The sequence below is a fragment of the Ahaetulla prasina genome, chromosome 5, assembly GCF_028640845.1.
Source record: "Ahaetulla prasina isolate Xishuangbanna chromosome 5, ASM2864084v1, whole genome shotgun sequence".
Classification (NCBI taxonomy): Eukaryota; Metazoa; Chordata; class Lepidosauria; order Squamata; family Colubridae; genus Ahaetulla; species Ahaetulla prasina.
This window is the reverse complement of record NC_080543.1, coordinates 30,243,618-30,263,226: the sequence shown is the minus strand read 5'-3', so window position 1 is coordinate 30,263,226 and position 19,609 is coordinate 30,243,618. Positions and strand designations below refer to the sequence as shown.

The following is a 19,609-nucleotide window of genomic DNA, read 5'->3' as shown; positions in this document are numbered from 1 at the left end:
ACATGATGGATTTTAAATCTACATTTAGATTTCAAGCTCTCCTTCAAATGCAATTCATGTTTCTGTCTACTTAGCAGATGCCTTTAAAGATACAGAGTGTCCTTCCAACTCCCATAATTCTGAGCCAACATGGCCAATATATCTGGAGAGGGACAGGGTACAGAAAGCTGTCAAAGTACTGCTTTTTTTTGGCAGAAAAAATAATTAAGAGAGCAGTTTCTTAAGTGCTCTAACAGCATTAACCTAAGTTGATATGTCAGCATGTTTTTTATTTAAACTTTAAAAAATAGCTCCTGTAGATGCCTATAATATGTTCACATATTTTCCATATCAATTCACTTTACATAAATGCTATAGCATCAGGGGTGAAATTCAGCCGGTCCTATTCGGCTCGGGTGAACCGGTAGTGCCGGTGGCGGGAGGCTCCACCCCCCCGGATGTCATCACGTCCTGTTTTTTACCCTCTGTGCATGAGCAAAAGGCGCATGTGAACCAGTAGTGAAGGTAACTGAATTTCACCCCTGTAATACTTATTGAATCATACAGTGAAGTACTTTGATCTATTTTTATTACACATTTTTAATGTAAGGACGAAAACTGTATAGGAATAGACTACTGGTGTTATGGAATGTCTGGGACTAAGGGGGCACTCTGCAGTGGTGAAATCTGAACTGGTTTACTACCAGTTTGTTCGCTGTGCACGCATGCACAGTGCGCACTACACACCAAATGTGAGGTGCGCATGCAGTACACGGCAAAAGGAGGCATGCAGTAACTAGAACAGCGCGTGGGGGTGATCAGCTGTGGTGCGCGATCTTTTTTTTTTTACTTTTAAAAGCATTTTTTTAACAACCTATTTGGCCAAAGAGGTTGTAAAAAAATGCTTTTAAAAGTAAAAAAAAGCGTCTGATGATTGTGCGGCTCAGTTGTGATCGTCAGAGCCTTTTTTTTTACCTTTTAAAAGCATTTTTTAACAACTTTTTCGGCCGAATAGGTTGTAAAAAAATGCTTTTAAAAGTTTAAAAAAAGGCTCTGACAATCGTGTGGCTCAGCTGGGCATGGGGGGGGGCAGAGATTTTTGCTACCAGTTCTCCGAACCACCCACCACCATCGCTACCAGATCAGCCAATCTGGTCCGAACTGGGACCATTTCTCCCCTGGCACTCTGCCTCTTATACGATGTGCATCTGTAACATGATCGTGACAGTAGCCATTGGTAGACTTGTCCTCCATGAAGAGAAATTACATCTGCTGTACTTTCTTTGGAAGCTGCCCAAATGGGTAGCATTATTGTATCTTGTGCAAACAGATGTCATATTTTCCAGAAACTTTGTTTGAAGAATGACTTTCTTTGGTTATTTTGACTCTTCAACTATTCAACTTCATTGCAGGTTTTCTGGTTTGCAGGAAAGGATAAAAATATTTTGTATATAAGGTAGTGTTATATACATTGCTATCATGCCGCATTTATTTTGGGTAAATGTTCTGTATAAACTCTGAAAATAATCCTAAATATTGAAATATTGAAATCAAAATCCATTTCTATATTTAGCTTACTTTTCTAATAGTAACAATCTCCCCCAAAAGTAGAACATAATTCTGAGTAAAAATGCTTATTATCTTGTAATTTATTCTTGCCCTCATTTTAAGATAACTTTATTCTCAATACTTTGAAAATTACATATAGCAATATAGAGGTTTGTGTATTACAGGAGTGTTGTTCTGATGTGTTATTGAATCTTTGGCTGTGTGATAGGAAGCCATTGCTGTTCTTCCAGAACCCCATTGCCAAACTCAAAAATTAGGATAAATCCTAAAGAGACAACTGCACTACATTTTATTATACAGGCAGTACTTGACTAATGACCACAATTGAGCCCAAGATTTCTGTTGTTAAGTGACACATTTGTTAAGTGAGTTTTGCCCCATTTTACGATCTTTTTTGCCACGGTTTTTAAATGAATCAGTTGATAAATGCAGTTGATAAATTAGTAACCTCGTTGTTCAATGGGAATCTGGCTTTCCCATTGGCTTTACTTATCAGAAGGTCGCAAAAGAAGATCACATGACCTTGGGGCACAGCAATGGTCATAAATATGAACCAGTTGCCAAGCATCTGAATTTTGGTCTCATGATCATGGGGATACTGCCAAGATCATAAGCAGTGTGGGTTGCTACCGGTTCGTACCAGATCAAGCGAACCGGTAGTGGTGGCAGCGGGAGGCTCCGCCCACCTGCCCGGACACTTCTGCTCATGCGCAGAAGTGCCCCACGTGTGCGTACACGAGCGAACTGGTAGCAACGAGATTTGGACCCTACCCCAGGTCATACATAGTGTAAGCCGCCCTGAGTCTTTGGAGAAGGGCGGGATATAAATGCAAATAAAATAAAATAAATAAATAAATAAGTATGAAAAACTATCATAAGTCATGTTTTTCATTAGACCGTTTCTAATTTTGAACGGTCACTAAACAAACTGTTGTAAGTTGAGGACTACCTGTGTTATTTATAAAATTTTGATCAGATCATCATGTTTTAAATATGAAGAGAAATATGTAGCCTGCTCAGATAATGTAAAGATGTTTAAAGAAGAAAGGAATCCAGAATTTCATTTGAAGGCTGCTATATCAAGCTAAGGATCTGGGATTGGCGAATTTATGAGTAAAAATTTCCTTGAATAGATGCATTATTTTTATAACATCTTTGTCAAGACAGTTTACATAGAGCAGCTGCATTTCATCTGCAGCTCCCTGGCTTTCAAAGTTCTGTTGTATTTTAAGAACTTTATTCTGCCATTTATTTCCATGTCACCATTGTTTTGAAGTCCAGTGCAATACTTCTTATTCACTATAAAAAACAGTGTCTAAAAATAGAACACAAAAAAGAAAGAAAGAAAGAAAGAAAGAAAGAAAGAAAGAAAGAAAGAAAGAAAGAAAGAAAGAAAGAAAGAAAGAAAGAAAACTCTTCCAAAAACTTTTTATGGGTACATTTAAAAAAGAATCCCCGCATTCAGATTTAGGTTGCTATTTCTATAAGTCATCCTACTACTGTTTTACTATAAGCCAGACAATGCATACTATGGTAGTGCAGTACCTGTCATCCATGTAGAGCTGAGTACCAACAATAATAGCTATAGTATTTAGTTTTTACTGGAATCGGTATCTAGTGGTTAAGATATCATTCTAAAAAGCAGGAGAGTGTGATTTTAAGTCCCACCTTAGCCATGAAAGCAAGCTGGGTGACCCTGGTCTAATCATTCTGTCCCAACCCAACTCACCTCACAGGGTTCTTGTAGCATGGAAAATAGGAAGAAGAAAATGTGTTGGATATGTTCACTGCCTTGAGTTATTTGTAAAAATAGTAAAAAGAGGATACAAATAAAATAAATTTGCTAAAATTCTATTACCCTAGATCTAGATACGTAAGTTAAGTATAATTGGTTAGAATAGCTGCTTTTCCAAGTAGGACTTGGTTCTTCAGAGTAAATGGATGAGCAGGAAAAGAACGAACTGGAAAAGAAGTCTAGTTGGCATGAGTCAACTTCCAGACTTGATTTGCAATGCATTTACCCACTAATTTATGATAAAACTAGGAAATGTAGATGGTCTTCCTGGCTAAACCAACTTTTTTGGGATTTTTTGCTTTTTTCATTTTATAATAGGATAAACTCTATTGACTTTGGCATAGAAAAATTATTCTCATGAGAAATAATGGTAAAATGATTGTTAATGAAGCTTCAGTTACAAATGTTTTTAATTTAATGTGTTAAATTGGGATTTATATAAGCTACGTTGCTCTCATACAGCATTTATTCGTACACATAGTCAAATATATAGCTGTATACTAAAAGGATATAAGAATAAAAAATATAGATCTCAATAAACCTGATTTATGTCATCCAGTTTATTGTTAGTGTTCTAATACCTCTTCAGTATTAACTGCTTTGTAATTTAATGTCATTCCCTTTAGGAGTATTGTTAACTAAGAACAGACTATTCTGTAATTTGTCTCTGCATAATTACTTCACTCCATTTAATATAAATTAGGAAAGGGCAGGATATTAGAAGAATGCAAGGAAAAAGTCATCAGATTTAACTGATTTTTACATTTAGATTTATCTGATGACTTACGATACTTACACTGTGCACTTTATGTGGGCGTCAGCTACATAGAACAGAGGTTGAATTTATCTTCAAGCAGATTTGTATGGAATTGAATCTTTAGACATCTTTCTGTGCCATTGCAATCTTGCATAACGGATGAACAGCATATGCCTCTAGAGATGTGAAGGTCTGGAGGTTGTGGGGGATAGGAGGGGTGGGGGGAGAGAAGCTTTTCTTTTTCTGGGCTTTCTGATTGTAACTATTCCCTCACCACATGTGTAAATGTAATCTGTCATGCAGGAGCTTGGCCATTGATGTCCATAACTATCCCTGTTCTCAAAAGTGGCAGTAAAAGGGAAGGTTGATTCAATGATGCTTGTTTCTACAGTGCTTATATTCCCAACATAAAATCATAAGTAATAATATGCCCAGCAACATTTTGTAATGCCTGTCAGGAGGTGATATTAAAAAAGTATAATGATGGCTTGTTGTAGCCTAAGTACAGTATGTCTATCTATCCAAGAAAAGGTTAAAGAGCAGAAGGTGGCAGAAAACAATTCAGTGATTTTCCTTCTATGGTAACTGTTGTTTTGTCACTGGCTATGTCCTCTGTGGCAATAGTAACCTTTAAGGAGACTCACTCATGAAATATTCTCAAAAGTCCAAATGTGCCCTGCTGGGAATCACTGCTGGGCACATATGTATTATAGGATAATTCATTCTGTCATTCTTCTGATGAAACAACTCACCATATGCAACCATGTCATCTTCCAGAGAACAAGAACAGAGAATAACAGAGAAGATCTGGTGATACACTTAAACTCAAGGACATAAAAGGGCTAGATATAATCTTCACTCAGCTTTGGTTTTGAGTAAATCCACATCGTACCAGTGTCACTTCAAACCAACCAATGTGTCAACTAGCAGACTTGTCTCCCAGTCCTAAATAGGTGATGTGTCCAGTGGTGGGATTCAAGTAATTTAACAACCGGTTCTCTGCCCTAATGATTTCGTCCAACATCCAGTTTGCCAAACTGCTCAGAAAGTTAACAACTGGTTCTCCTGAAGTGGTGCGAACTGGCTGAATCCCACCACTGGATGTATCTATTAAAAACAGCTTAGTGAGAAATCAGCAGGTTGCAACAGTCACAACAACTAAGTAAGATGCAAGCTGGGAAGCTTTGTGTATATGTTTGGGGTGCGTGTATGTTAATGACTATTTCTGAAGAGCTGTATAAAGAAGCGTTAAAAGGAACTCCTGAATAATGGAGGGAATTTTTACTGCCATCTGACAAAAGAATGCTACAAGTAAACCTCTGGAAAAAGTTATCTTAAGATTGTGCCAGAATGAATACCTCTCCTCCTTCGTTCCGTAAAATTCTCCTATCACAGCTCCCCAGTGCCAAAGTATGCCGTTTGTGTTTGCTTTTCGGTGTGATATGTGGCTACAAGTGCCTGCACAGCCTTCACTTTCCTCTGCAAGGCACGCTGTGTACTTTCACATTCTTGACTTTGACTGATTGGCCCTTTCCGATCATGTGAGGAAGTTGGAATCCTGAATTGTAGCTTTTTGGCACTCCTCTTTTTCTCTTTTAAATTGCTTGCTCTTTGCAGCTCCTTCTTCTTTCCTCTCGGCACTTCAATTAGATTGAGGAATTCTCACCCAGGAAAAGTGCAGCAGCATTTTTGTTTTTGTTTTTGTTTTGTGTGGTTTTTTTTTAAAAAAACGGGGCACAGATGTTTAGGCAGATGGCTAGTACATCAGACTCAGGCTGCCTCTGTGTGAATGCTATGTCAACAGAAGGCCAAGAGATGTACTTGCTATTTGATCAAACTGCAAGACGGTCTCCATACAGGAAAAGTAGGATCCTAGCACGCCAACAGCTTCTGACTAAAATTCAACAGGGTGAGTCACTTGCCTTGAGTTTTTAACTGAAACAAACGTTTGGGTTATTCTTCTTTTTTAAATCATCTGGTCAGTATTTCATATTGTGCTATTTGTCTAGTTTAGTTATTTTGGTTCTTGGAAGCAGTCAGAATGAAACATTTCAATTTCAACCTAAAATATACATGCGCATGTGCTATGTATGAATAAATGCACTGTATTTCTGCAGTATTATCCTTCTGCCTAAATCTGCACAGTCTCCCCACAATCAATTGTCTGTTTTTAATTGCTAATTCAATTTACCCTTGTGCAGTAAATATGTGGAGTGGCAGAACCATACATGACAGATTGTCTCCCATACAGACATGAAGGAACTGCTGAGATCTTCTTTTTTTAAAAATCCATTTATTGATTACTATTTCTCCCTGTACTTATTTCAATAATTTAGAAAAGGTAAGAAGAATAGATGGACCCATGTCTCCAGAGGACTCACAACGCATGCTCTAAAGCACATAACATTTTGTGGAAATCTCAAGGCCACTCAAGCACCCTCATTGGGCATGTCAATTTCTTCTTCCAATCTGTGTAATTGTGATGCTAACAGAATGGGCCATTTGTCAAATTGCGTATAATCAAAGTGAACTTTGGAACCTTGGTGCAAAAAGCTGATGATGTACACACACACACACAATCTGAATGAATATTTCAGAAGTGAAGTGAAATATCTGACGAGAGGATATCAAGTGCCCCCATATTCCCACTTATATGTAAGAAACGGGAAGCCAAGGCACCTGTAATACTGCCTAGAATAAATCAACTAAATACCAGTAGCACATATTAAATCGTAAAAAGTGGCAAGAGTAACAAAGTTCTGTGTGATTTCTTATTTTCCTAGTTGGGTGCATGATGTATGTTTACTCAGTAGTAAATCTCATTGAATTTAATAGGGAGTTGCAGTGAGAGCTGTGACCTTTGGAATGCAGATCTAAATTGTTATTACTGTTCAGTTGAAGTTGTATGCGAGGTGAAGGGAAATCCTATTATATTTATTAAGGAACCATGCATATTTCAGCAATAAGCCGCTGATGAAGGAGATTATTCCCTTGGCAATGGAGCAAACCGTTGTTTTCAGTACAGTGTCAGGAACTGGGGATATTTGGAGGATGCTGCTCCTTGCTGTAGCTCTGCTTTCAGGAAGGATATTATGTCATGCGTAATTGTGACCAAAAACAATTTTTCCTTTTGGGCTTATGTGAGTATTCCAAGCTGTATAAATTTAGTCTGCGTTTATAAGTGATGTTTCCAGGAAAAAAAGAAGAAATACTTCAAAAACGTCAAGATCATATCCGTAATGTAATGGAACCATATGATGATAGGTATTTTTAATATTTAACTATATGCCTCCAATTGTATTTTTCCCATTAAAACTTTAAAAAGAGCTTAATTCCTCAAGAATATATAAACTTTTAAAGTAAGGATATAAATCCTATCATTTTAGAAGCGTTCATTGTGATTTCGACTCGTTAAGATTTGCTCAGTTTCATGGGGGTCTGCTCAATAATATGTGGCTGATGAAAACAAGAAAAAGGCTTTTTGGTTACTTCTCTTATCTTTGTCTGCTCTAAAATAATCAGGAAGATGTGTTTCATTTCTAATATTTTTAGTTGGAAACATTGATCTTCTGGGTTAGGTTGTTATGTTCTAAAGCAATACACATGGAGAGAATCAAATTGACATCGCTATCATACTACAACATTAATATTGTTTGTTATATATGCAAAATATGTTTTTTCTAGTATTTATTTTGTATAAAATGAATTTCACTGGCGTTTTTATTTAGCTTGATTTTAGTATATTTTTTATCCTGAATACTGCACTGTATGGCATTTTGGGTTAGAAATTTAGAATATTAAGATTGAATACATTCTTAACCAAATTACCTAAATATCTGAATCAATAATACACTGTGCAAAACAATAACATATCTACAAATTATTTTCTTATGTTGTATTGAATTTCTCTTATCTGGAAAGCGTTATGATGAATTTTATGAATCTTGAGGTTTTGTAGGTTTCACTGGATACCAATACTGGAAACATTTTTTCAAACAAATGTAATAGAGCTTGGACTCTGATACAAGTGATACATTTTGATCTGGCTGCATATACAGTAGTAACTTGGGTATTGTCAAAGAAGCCATCAGCCAGTAGACATAATTTTGAATGCATCCCTCTGGATGTTACCAATATGACTGATCTTGTATATATAATGGCTTAGTGTCCAGGCCAAGAAATTTTCTTTCTGGCAGAATAAAGGTTGTGTATGTGAGGATATGATAGTATAGAGAAAATCCATTCTTCCTCTTGAGCCAAACAACTTACTATGTAAAGTCAGCTGTTAAAAGCTGAAATGAGCTTTTAAGGTTGTCATTACTTGTCTTCAGTTTCCAAGAAGCAGTAGTGCATTTGAGACTATAATGCTATAACCAGCTGACAGATAAAATGATTTTGGATTAGGAAGTGCCAGAATGACTTTGATTTGTAGGAAAATTAACAAAATAATATGGTGTTTTGTCAGTCCATATGTGCAAATGAAGGTGTCAGTAGAAGAGAATACTGTATATGTAGCTCAGGGTTGAATGGGAAGTCCTTGTTGCTCTCTGAGCCTGGCTGTTTGCTTGGAGAATATTTCATTATCTAACTAGATAACATCATCAGTGTTGGTGAGTTTGCACCCTGTTTATATATAGCAGTTTGCCCTCCCAGTGTTGGTGAGAATGTGGTTTTCTCCTTAGCGGATAAAACAGTTCTGCTTGAATGTTTGGTGTTAGTCCATGCTTAGATGAGTGTTGGCTGCTGGAAAGGATGTGGTCTGGTCGTTTTATTTATTTCATACCTTTTTATGGGTCTCTTATGAATAGCATATAAACATGGTTTATTTCTGTGTGTCTATTAATGACTGATTTCTCTGAAAGCCAAGCTTCAAAGAATCCCCTATCATTTAGCTTGGTCTAAGATGCTCACAGTTTCCCTATTGAAACTATTGTTAAATATGTCCTTCCAGAAGAAGTTTTCATCATGTCTTCTGACTACTACTTGCTGTTCATGGATGATCTCTACTAATCTTCTGGCTATTTGTCCTATATACAATAGTGGCTCTTACAGTCATTACTGTACATTGTATGTTATTGATGATTCCTGATATTTCTTGGACTACTCAGTCTTTTGGGATAATGAAGAGGTTTTGGGAAGATTTAGTAAGTTTATGTGCAACAGTGATGCTATGTGGTTGCAATGGTCTGTTGGTTGTTCCTGAGATGTTTTGATATATGATTGTATTAGTTTTCATAGCTTGTGTTGGTTGTACTGGAGCAGATTGAGTGATCAGGAACTTTTTGATAAAGTTTTGTAATTATCAATTTTGTTGGAAGATAGTGGGAGTACTTCCTTTTTCTGGTGTTCTGGGTTGCTGCAGTGTGTTTGTATTCATTTAAATTATGTTTTTAGCCAACTTCTCTTGTGAGAGGTTGGGTTATTACCTTGATAATGAAGTACTTGCTTACTGAGTTTTTTTTCTTCAGACTTGTCTTTCTAACTTGCTGTTGTTTCATCTATTGATGAAAATATCCAGGAAAGGGGGTGTGCTGTTGTTTTCTTCTTTCCATCTGAATGTAATTCCTTTGAAGATGTTGTTAATTGTTTCATGTGTCTTCTCTAGTTGTTTCCTTTTTATTATGATAAATGGGTTATCTACTTACTGGTTGTATGAGTGGAAGTGCTATGTGTACATGTGTAAGATATTTTTTAATATATTCATGTAAGTAATTCAACTGTTTTGCCTAGTTTCATCTATCAGCAATTCTGCTCATCCATCTTCTGTCAGGGAGTACACAGCCAAGCCAACTGCATATGGTGGTGCAGAAAGTTTTTGTTTTAGAATTGTAAGAATTAGAAATAGGAGAATGGACATTATGAAACATTTTATTAAAATGTATGTACCAAGGAGTGGTTTCCAAATGGGGGCTTCATATTTTTTAGGTCCCTAGTAAATATGCTCTTTGTGGAAATCCACCTAAGTAGGAAGGGAAAAGTGAGTAGAAGCTGCTGTGTTGTGCCTCTTCCTTAATAAAGTCGCCCAGAACAGATCAATGGCAGAATCAGAAAGTAGAATGAAGAGAAAAGCCACAGGGCTCCAGAAATCAACAGAGATTATTCAACTATGCTGTGTGCTGATCTTTGCCAAACGTTCTCTTAAAAACATATAAAAATTATATTACTTTTTCTGGTCTAAACATTTGTAATTAATAAATATAGAATGTTTCATTCTAAAGTTTCAAGACTGGAGATTTAGCAAGTGAATCAAGTAAGTAGCCAACAGGCTTTTATGATCCAGCATACCAGAAGAGTTTTTTAATTTATTTATTTATTTACATTTATATCCCGCCCTTCTCCGAAGACTCAGGGCGGCTTACAATGTATAAGGCAATAGTCTCATTCTATTTGTATATTTACAAAGTCAACTTATTGCCCCCCCAACAATCTGGGTCCTCATTTTACCTACCTTATAAAGGGTGGAAGGCTGAGTCAACCTCAGGCCGGGCTTGAACCTGCAGTAATTGCAGGCTGCTGTGTTCTAATAACAGGCTTCTAACAGCCTGAGCTATTCACGAGTCATCTGACTACAAAGTCACATATCCAAGGTTGATACTTTTGTCCACAGGTCCATCTTCGTGCCATTATTTAAATGAGCTTGAAGGATGAAACTATTCCTGCTCATATCAATTGTCTTTTTAAAATTTCTGATGTCAGGATTCATAGAAGCTGTTGTAAACTGAGTCTGTGCATGTACAACTGAAAAATTGAAGAAGAAAAAGAAACACAGATGCCAGTTATATATAACACTGAAATAATATACATATTAGGTAAATTATGTATGTCAGCATATGAATTTATCATGAGTTGACTGCAAAGGCTTGCTTCATTTATTAAATTTCAAAAGATAATAACCATTTCTACAACAAATTTGTGCCCATTCTCAAAAAATTTTTCAAGAACTCTCCAAAATATCTGTTTAAAAAAAAAACACATTAATTTTATTTTTGTTGTGATGGTCTTTATTTAAATGAATTTTAAGACTGAAATTATTTCAGCTCATATGAATTGCCATTTGTTAATTTCTGATGGTGGAAATATAGAAGCTGTTGTAAGGAATGGAGTATGTGTATATATAAGTGAGAAATTGAAGAAGAAAAGACAAAGAGGCTAGTTATGTGATTTCTCTGAAATAATATACATAGCCTTCTGAAGCCACATATCCCCAAGAGGTTCAGTCCAAGATCCAAAAATGGCATAGTTGAATAAAGGATGTAATATTAAGAGTCCATTGGAGAAGAAAGAAGCTTTCTTTGTATGAACTTTATTTTAAGTTGCAGCTCTGATTTTGTGCAATTCTCTTTTCTTTTGCCCATCCTTCAAATCCCATTCCATAGTGTTCAGGAATGTTTTGAATCCTTAGAAAGATATTTGAAAGGGGCACAGCATGATGCAGTAAAAAAGAACGGCTATAAAAGTTCTCTCTGTGAACTTCCTAAAATTCCTCTTAGGACTCAGGCTAGCATTACGAGTGCTCTCAGTTAACAGTTTCAGTAATACATAATGTCAACATGTAAACACTAAAAGCCATTATTTTTGCTTCGAACTGCAAGATGGATGGCATATAAATTAAATAAATAAATATTGGCTTTTTCAATTTTCAATTTTAATATTAGCATGCTTTTACAGCATGGCTTTATAAAGACCACAAGAGTTTTCATTAAAAAAAAGACTTTTAATTTGCAAAAAAGCAACGGTCCATTTACAAAACTCAAAACCCTTTTCATAGCTTACCAAGAAAGTTACAAGCCTCATATAACTATGTGCTAATCTCAAATGTCAAAGATTAAGGAGACAGTTCAGTTTTGAAGTTCTTCCAGAATGTCGCCAGAAAGAAATACCACATTTGGGGGACAGCATTTGAAGCCTCAGTCCAGTTGTATTTCGTACAAGATTTGTAAAAATGCATATTTTGTCATGAAGCTCTTATTATAAAAAGGGCATGAAAAGTTTGATGTGGCTTTAGCTCAACAAAGCACTGCTGCATGTTTTTAATTCAAGGGTTCTCACATTATGCAATTATGCCTCTCCCAAATTAAGCCAGTAGTTTTGCAAGACTTCCTAACATTGCAAAGGTATAAAAAAGATGGACAGCAGCTAGGTTAATATTTGTTTTGCATTTAATTGATCAAAGATTAAATTACAATCCATTAATTACAATCCATTAAAAGGATTATATAGTAACAATTTAAAACACTCAAACATAAAAAGTGACACTGAAAACAAAGCACTCGAGGTCACATTGTAGGTATCAGTTCTGAATATGAGAGGTTTAAATCAGGTCTTTAGTTGGCTCTCCAAAACTAATGATTCTTGACTTCCTGAGCAGGCATAGTAGAAGGACATATCTTGTGTTTCCACAAAACCTGTCTCTCCTATTTATGTGATTGTGAGATTTTCATGTAGGTGCATACTAGGAGACTAGCTTCAACAAACATCAGGGTTCTATTTCATTAAAAGTTTTACATGTCATTACTAAAAACATGAATTTATTTACATAGAATGCTATCCCATAGATAAGTTGATAACACTGTCTGGACCAAAATCAAATTGCCTTATTGTTTAGCATGATATGTGTGGCTGCCATTGTTGACATCACTGTAAACAAAAAATGGTATTCATGTGTCAAATTCATGTCCATGTTAAGTTTTTCAGGATCTTAATATTTAAAGTTCAGATTTCCTCTTTGTATAACAATGATAGGTTTTGTGAAGCAGAGAACACAGAGAATAGTGTGATGATAATATTGTGTTATTGCAGTTAACTTGGGTGAGAAGAAATAGAGAATTTATTGCAAGAGAACTGTATTATGTCATTGGTATATTTATTAATTGTAAAACGTACACATGGGTATAAGTATATATGAGGCTGGTGCATACTTCTTATCATTTTGTAAGTCGGATAGAACCATGCTATGAGTAATTGCAAAGAGAATAGCATAGCATAGCATAGCATAGCATAGCATAGCATAGCATAGCATAGCATAGAATAGAATAGAATAGAATAGAATAGAATATTTGGCCAAGTATGATTAGTCACACAAGGAATTTGTCTCTGCTGCAGAAATAGACTTCTTTCTTGATGCTTTTTTAGAATTTACTTAATAACCATCATTATGACCTAAAAAAGCAAATACGATGTGATAAAAGAAGTCCAGAAATTAAAAATTGATGATTCATAATAAATACATATTTTTTTAAAAAATAAAACAGTGACAAAAAACATCAAAACTCAACAATCATCTATCCCAGGGGTAAAATTCAGCAGGATCTGACAGGTTCTGGAGAACTGAGCAGTTTGGAGAACCAGTACCGGAAATTTTGAGTAGTTGGGAGAACCAGCAAATACCACCTCTGGCTAGTCCCAGAGTGGGGTGGGAATGGAGATTTTACAATATCCTTCCCCCAAGAGTGGGGAGAGAATGGGAATTTTGCAGTATCCTTCCCCTGGAGTGGGGACAGAATTTTCTGACTAATTCTAAAAAGGTATCAACAGTGTATTGAACTGGAGCTGCTGAAAGAATCCTATAGATATCTAATTGGAAACAATACATTTTTTCCAAATACCTTGCTGCATTTCAACATAAAGGGCAACTAGAATCTTATTATCTAATCTGTGGGTACAAAAAAATATAAAAATATCATCCCATCCAGACAACGGTAAGAATATTCCTCCATGGCTATGGTTACAGCAACTCGTGTATGCAAAGATGTGATAGTCTTCTTCAGCATAACTTTCATAAGTTATGATGGAACCACAGCTTCTAGAATTTTCAGTCAGCAAAACCAAAAACTATCTACACAATTGTTAAAATACAGAATGATTTCCATTATTGCAGAATTGCCACTTTAGCATTTTTGATTTAAAGGCACCTTTGAGTATGTGGAGCATTCACATAGCATTTACCTGAAATTCCTTTAACCATACATATATATTCCAAACACCACACATATGATCCAAGAAAAGGATAACTTTGGTTTTAAAAGCTGCAACAAGGTGTTATATATATGCCTTTGAATCTGAATTACAGGTCAGTCTTACTGTGAATTAATGGTAGGATGTGGTTCTTGGTTGTTTTGTTTTTTTATTTATTTATTATTTTTATTTATTATTTCGGAGGTCCGGAAGTTGACGGAGTCCCGGGGGGAGTTCGTTCCAGAGGGCGGGAGCCCCCACAGAGAAGGCCCTTCCCCTGGGCATCGCCAGACGACACTGTCGCGCCGACGGCACCCTGAGGAGTCCCTCTCTGTGAGAGCGCACGGGTCGGTGAGAGGTATTCGGTAGCAGTAGGCGGTCCCGTAAATAGCCCGGCCCTATGCCATGGAGCGCTTTGAAGACGTTCACCAGAACCTTGAAGCGCACCCGGAAGGCCACAGGTAGCCAGTGCAGTCTGCGCAGGATAGGTGTCACGCGGGAGCCATGAGGGGCTCCCTCTATCACCAGCAGCTGCATTCTGGACTAACTGAAGCCTCCGGATGCCCCTCAAGGGAGCCCCATGTAGAGAGCATTGCAGTAATCCAGACGAGACGCCACGAGGGCGTGAGTGACTGTGCACAAGGCATCCCGGTCTAGAAAGGCGCAACTGGCGCACCAAGCGAACCTGGTGGAAAGCTCTCCTGGAGGCGGCCGTCAGGTGGTCTTCAAAGACAGCCGTTCATCCAGGAGAACGCCCAAGTTGCGCACCCTCTCCATCGGGGCCAATGACTCGCTCCCAACAGTCAGCCGTGGACTCAGCTGACTGTACCGGGATGGCGGCATCCACAGCCACTCCGTCTTGGAGGGGTTGAGCTTGAGCCTGTTTCTCCCCATCCAGACCCGTACGGCTTCCAAACACCGGGACAGCACTTCGATAGCTTCATTGGGGTGGCCCGGTGTGGAAAAGTACAGCTGGGTGTCATCAGCGTACAGCTGGTACCTCACACCGAAGCCACTGATGATCTCACCCAGCGGCTTCATATAGATGTTGAACAGAAGGGGCGAGAGGATCGACCCCTGCGGCACCCCACAAGTGAGGCGCCGCGGGGTCGACCTCTGCCCCCCCGTCAACACCGTCTGCGACCGGTCGGAGAGATAGGAGGAGAACCACCGATAAACGGTGCCTCTCACTCCCAATCCCTCCAACCGGCGCAGCAGGATACCATGGTCGATGGTATCAAAAGCCGCTGAGAGGTCTAATAGGACCAGGGCAGAGGAGCAACCCTATCCCTGGCCCTCCAGAGATCATCCACCAACGCGACCACAGCCGCCTCAGTGCTGTAACCGGGCGGAAGCGGACTGGAACGGGCCTAGATAGACAGTTTCCTCCAGGTGCAGGGGAAACTGATATGCCACCATACTCTCTACAACCTTCGCCGCGAAGCGAAGGTTGGAGACCGGACGATAATTACCTAAAATAGCCGGGTCCAGGGAAGGCTTCTTGAGGAGGGGCCTCACCACCGCCTCTTTCAAGGCGGCGGGAAAGACTCCCTCCAACAAGGAAGCACTTGTAATCGCCTGGAGCCAGCCTCGTGTCACCTCCTGAGTGGCCAGCACCAGCCAGGAGGGGCACGGGTCCAGTAAACACGTGGTGGCATTCAGTCTACCCAGCAACCTGTCCATGTCCTCGGGAGCCAGGGTCAATAGGTGGCACTGAATCCCACTCAGCTCCTCGGAGAACCAAGGAGCCGGTTGGGATCTGCGCCGGGTCAGAGGCCGCAGAGGCACGACACGGTCTAAAGCCCCAGCCGCAGCCCGTTCCCAGGCTGCGGCTAGTTCCTTTTATTATATATTTATAATACTCTATTAGTAGATCTGAGGGCAATCACAAATGCTTGCCCACAAATGCTTGCCCAACACTAAATTTTAGTAGTGTGAATTTGTTAAATATAACAGTGCTGGCCACTCAGGAGGTGACACGAGGCTGGCTCCAGGCAATTACAAGTGCTTCTTTGGTGGAGGGAGTCTTCCCGGCCGCCTTGAAAGAGGCGGTGGTGAGACCCCTCCTCAAGAAGCCGTCCCTGGACCCGGCTGTTTTAGGTAATTATCGTCCGGTCTCCAACCTTCGCTTCGCGGCGAAGGTTGTAGAGAGTATGGTGGCATATCAGTTTCCCCTACACCTGGATGAAACTGTCTATCTAGACCCGTTCCAGTCCGGCTTCCGGCCCGGTTACAGCACTGAGACGGCTTTGGTCGCGTTGGTGGATGATCTCTGGAGGGCCAGGGATAGGGGATGTTCCTCTGCCCTGGTCCTGTTAGACCTCTCAGCGGCTTTTGATACCATCGACCATGGTATCCTGCTGCGCCGATTGGGGGGATTGGGAGTGGAGGCACCGCTTATCGGTGGTTCTCCTCCTATCTCTCCGATCGGTCGCAGACGGTGTTGACGGGGGCAGAGGTCGGCTCGCGGCGCCTCACTTGTGGGGTGCCGCGGGGTCGATCCTCTCGCCTTTGTTCAACATCTATATGAAGCCGCTGGGTGAGATCATCAGTGGCTTCGTGTGAGGTACCAGCTGTACGCTGATGACACCCAGCTGTACTTTTCCACACCGCCACCCCAACGAAGCTATCAAGTGTTGTCCCGGTGCTTGGAGGCCGACGGGTCTGGATGGGGAGAAACAGGCTCAAGCTCAATCCTCCAAGACAGAGTGGCTGTGGATGCCGGCATCCACAGCCACTCCGTCTTGGAGGATTGAGCTTGAGCCTGTTTCTCCCCATCCAGACCCGTCGGCTTCCAAACACCGGGACAGCACTTGATAGCTTCATTGGGGTGGCCGGTGTGGAAAAGTACAGCTGGGTGTCATCAGCGTACAGCTGGTACCTCACACGAAGCCACTGATGATCTCACCCAGCGGCTTCATATAGATGTTGAACAGAAGGCGAGAGAATCGGCCCTGCGGCACCCACAAGTGAGGCGCCGCGGGTGACCTCTGCCCCCGTCAACACCGTCTGCGACGGTCGGAGAGATAGGAGGAGAACCACCGATAAGCGGTGCCTCTCACTCCCAATCCCTCCAACCGGCGCAGCAGGATACCATGGTCGATGGTATCAAAAGCCGCTGAGAGGTCTAATAGGACCAGGGCAGAGGAACAACCCTATCCTGGCCCTCAGAGATCATCCACCAACGCGACCAAAGCCGTCTCAGTGCTGTAACCGGGCGGAAGCGGACTGGAGCAGGTCTAGATAGACAGTTTCCTCCAGGTGCAGGGGAAACTGATATGCCACCATACTCTCTACAACCTTAGCGAGCGGGTTGGAGACCGGACGATAATTACCTAAAACAGCGGGTCAGGAAGGCTTCTTGAGGAGGGCCTCACCACCGCCTCTTTCAAGGCGGCGGAAGACTCCCTCCAACAAGGAAGCACTTGTAATCGCCTGGAGCCAGCCTCGTGTCACCTCCTGGTGGCCAGCACCAGCCAGGAGGGCAGGTCCAATAAACACGTGGTGGCATTCAATCTACCCAGCAACCTGTCCATGTCCTCGGGAGCCACAGGGTCAAACTCATCCCAGACAATATCACCAAGACCGCCTCAGGCGCCCGTCCGAATCGCCACAATTTTGGTCCAGACCGTCCCGAAGCTGAGCGATTTTATCGTATAGATAACCGTTAAACTCCTCATCACGTCCCTGCAGCGGGTCATCCGCTCCCCTGGTGAAGGAGGCGGGTCGCTGGGGCAGCTGGGCGGTTATCTGCCGGCGCAATGAGGAGGCGTAGCAACGCCTCGCTTCCCTCAGTGCCACTAGGTAGGTCTAGTATAGGATCTAACTAGTGTCCGATCAACCTCTGAGCGGCTGGACCTCCAAGAACTCTCTAGGCGTCTTCTCCGGCGTTTCATCCCCTCAGCTCCTCGGAGAACCAAGGGCGGTTGGGATCTGCGCGGGTCAGAGGCCGCAGAGGCACGACACGGTCTAAAGCCCCAGCCGCAGCCCGTTCCCAGGCTGCGGCTAGTTCATATATATTTATAATACTCTATTAGTAGATTTGAGGGCAATCACAAATGCTTGCCCAACACTAAATTTTAGTAGTGTGAATTTGTTAAATATAACAGTGCTGGCCACTCAGGAGGTGACACGAGGCTGGCTCCAGGCAATTACAAGTGCTTCTTTGGTGGAGGGAGTCTTCCCGGCCGCCTTGAAAGAGGCGGTGGTGAGACCCCTCCTCAAAAGCTCCCTGGACCCGGCTGTTTTAGGTAATTATCGTCCGGTCTCCAACCTTCGCTTCGCGGCGAAGGTTGTAGAGAGTATGGTGGCATATCAGTTTCCCCTACACCTGGATGAAACTGTCTATCTAGACCCGTTCCAGTCCGGCTTCCGGCCCGGTTACAGCACTGGGGCGGCTTTGGTCGCGTTGGTGGATGGTCTCTGGGGGGCCAGGGATGAGGATGTTCCTCTGCCCTGGTCCTGTTAGACCTCTCAGCGGCTTTTGATACCATCGACCATGGTATCCTGCTGCGCCGATTGGGGGGATTGGGAGTGGGAGGCACCGTTTATCGGTGGTTCTCCTCCTATCTCTCCGATCGGCCGCAGACGGTGTTGACGGGGGGGCAGAGGTCGGCTCCGCGGCGCCTCACTTGTGGGGTGCCGCAGGGGTCGATCCTCTCGCCCCTTTTGTTCAACATCTATATGAAGCCGCTGGGTGAGATCATCAGTGGCTTCGTGTGAGGTACCAGCTGTCGCTGATGACACCCAGCTGTACTTTTCACACGGGCCACCCCAGCGAAGCTATCGAGTGTTGTCCCGGTGCTTGGAGGCCGACGGGTGTGGATGGGGAGAAACAGGCTCAAGCTCAATCCCTCCAAGACAGAGTGGCTGTGGATGCCGGCATCCCGGTACAGTCAGCTGAGTCCTCGGCTGACTGTTGGGGGCGAGTCATTGGCCCCGATGGAGAGGGTGCGCAACTTGGGCGTCCTCCTGGATGGACGGCTGTCTTTGGAAGATCATTTGACGGCCGTCTCCAGGAGAGCCTTTTACCAGGTTCGCCTGGTTCACCAGTTGCGCCCCTTTCTAGACCGGGATGCCCTATGCACGGTCACTCACGCCCTCGTGACGTCTCGCCTGGATTACTGCAATGCTCTCTACATGGGGCTCCCCTTGAAGGGCATCCGGAGGCTGCAGTTAGTTCAGAATGCGGCTGCGCGGGTTATAGAGGGAGCCCCTCGTGGCTCCCGTATGACACCTATCCTGCGCAGACTGCACTGGCTACCTGTGGCCTTCCGGGTGCGCTTCAAGGTGTTGGTAACCACCTTTAAAGCGCTCCATGGCATAGGGCCGGGTTATCTACGGGACCGCCTACTGCTACCGAATACCTCTCACCGACCTGTGCGCTCTCACAGAGGGACTCCTCAGGGTGCCGTCAGCTAGGCAGTGTCGCCTGGCGACGCCCAGGGGAAGGGCCTTCTCTGTGGGGGCTCCCACCCTCTGGAACGAACTCCCCCCAGGACTCCGTCAACTTCCGGACCTCCGAACCTTCCGTCGCGAGCTTAAGACGCATTTAT

At 41.9% G+C, this 19,609-nt stretch overlaps 1 protein-coding gene across 6 annotated transcripts in view; it reads left to right on the top strand.

Annotated features, from left to right (window-relative positions):
• STARD13 (StAR related lipid transfer domain containing 13) overlaps positions 1 to 19,609 on the top strand; it is a 116,378-nt gene that overhangs the window by 21,847 nt on the left and 74,922 nt on the right. The window contains exon 1 of one of the 6 annotated variants that reach the window (XM_058185158.1): positions 5,700 to 6,009. The exons of 3 other annotated variants lie outside the window; for them this stretch is intronic. In XM_058185158.1, the coding sequence (XP_058041141.1) occupies positions 5,841 to 6,009 (169 nt within the window). In that variant the 5' untranslated portion in view covers positions 5,700 to 5,840. Of the gene's footprint in view, positions 1 to 5,699; positions 6,010 to 19,609 lie in introns of those variants that run through there. 2 more of the 6 variants (XM_058185155.1, XM_058185161.1) reach the window with 2 other exon arrangements.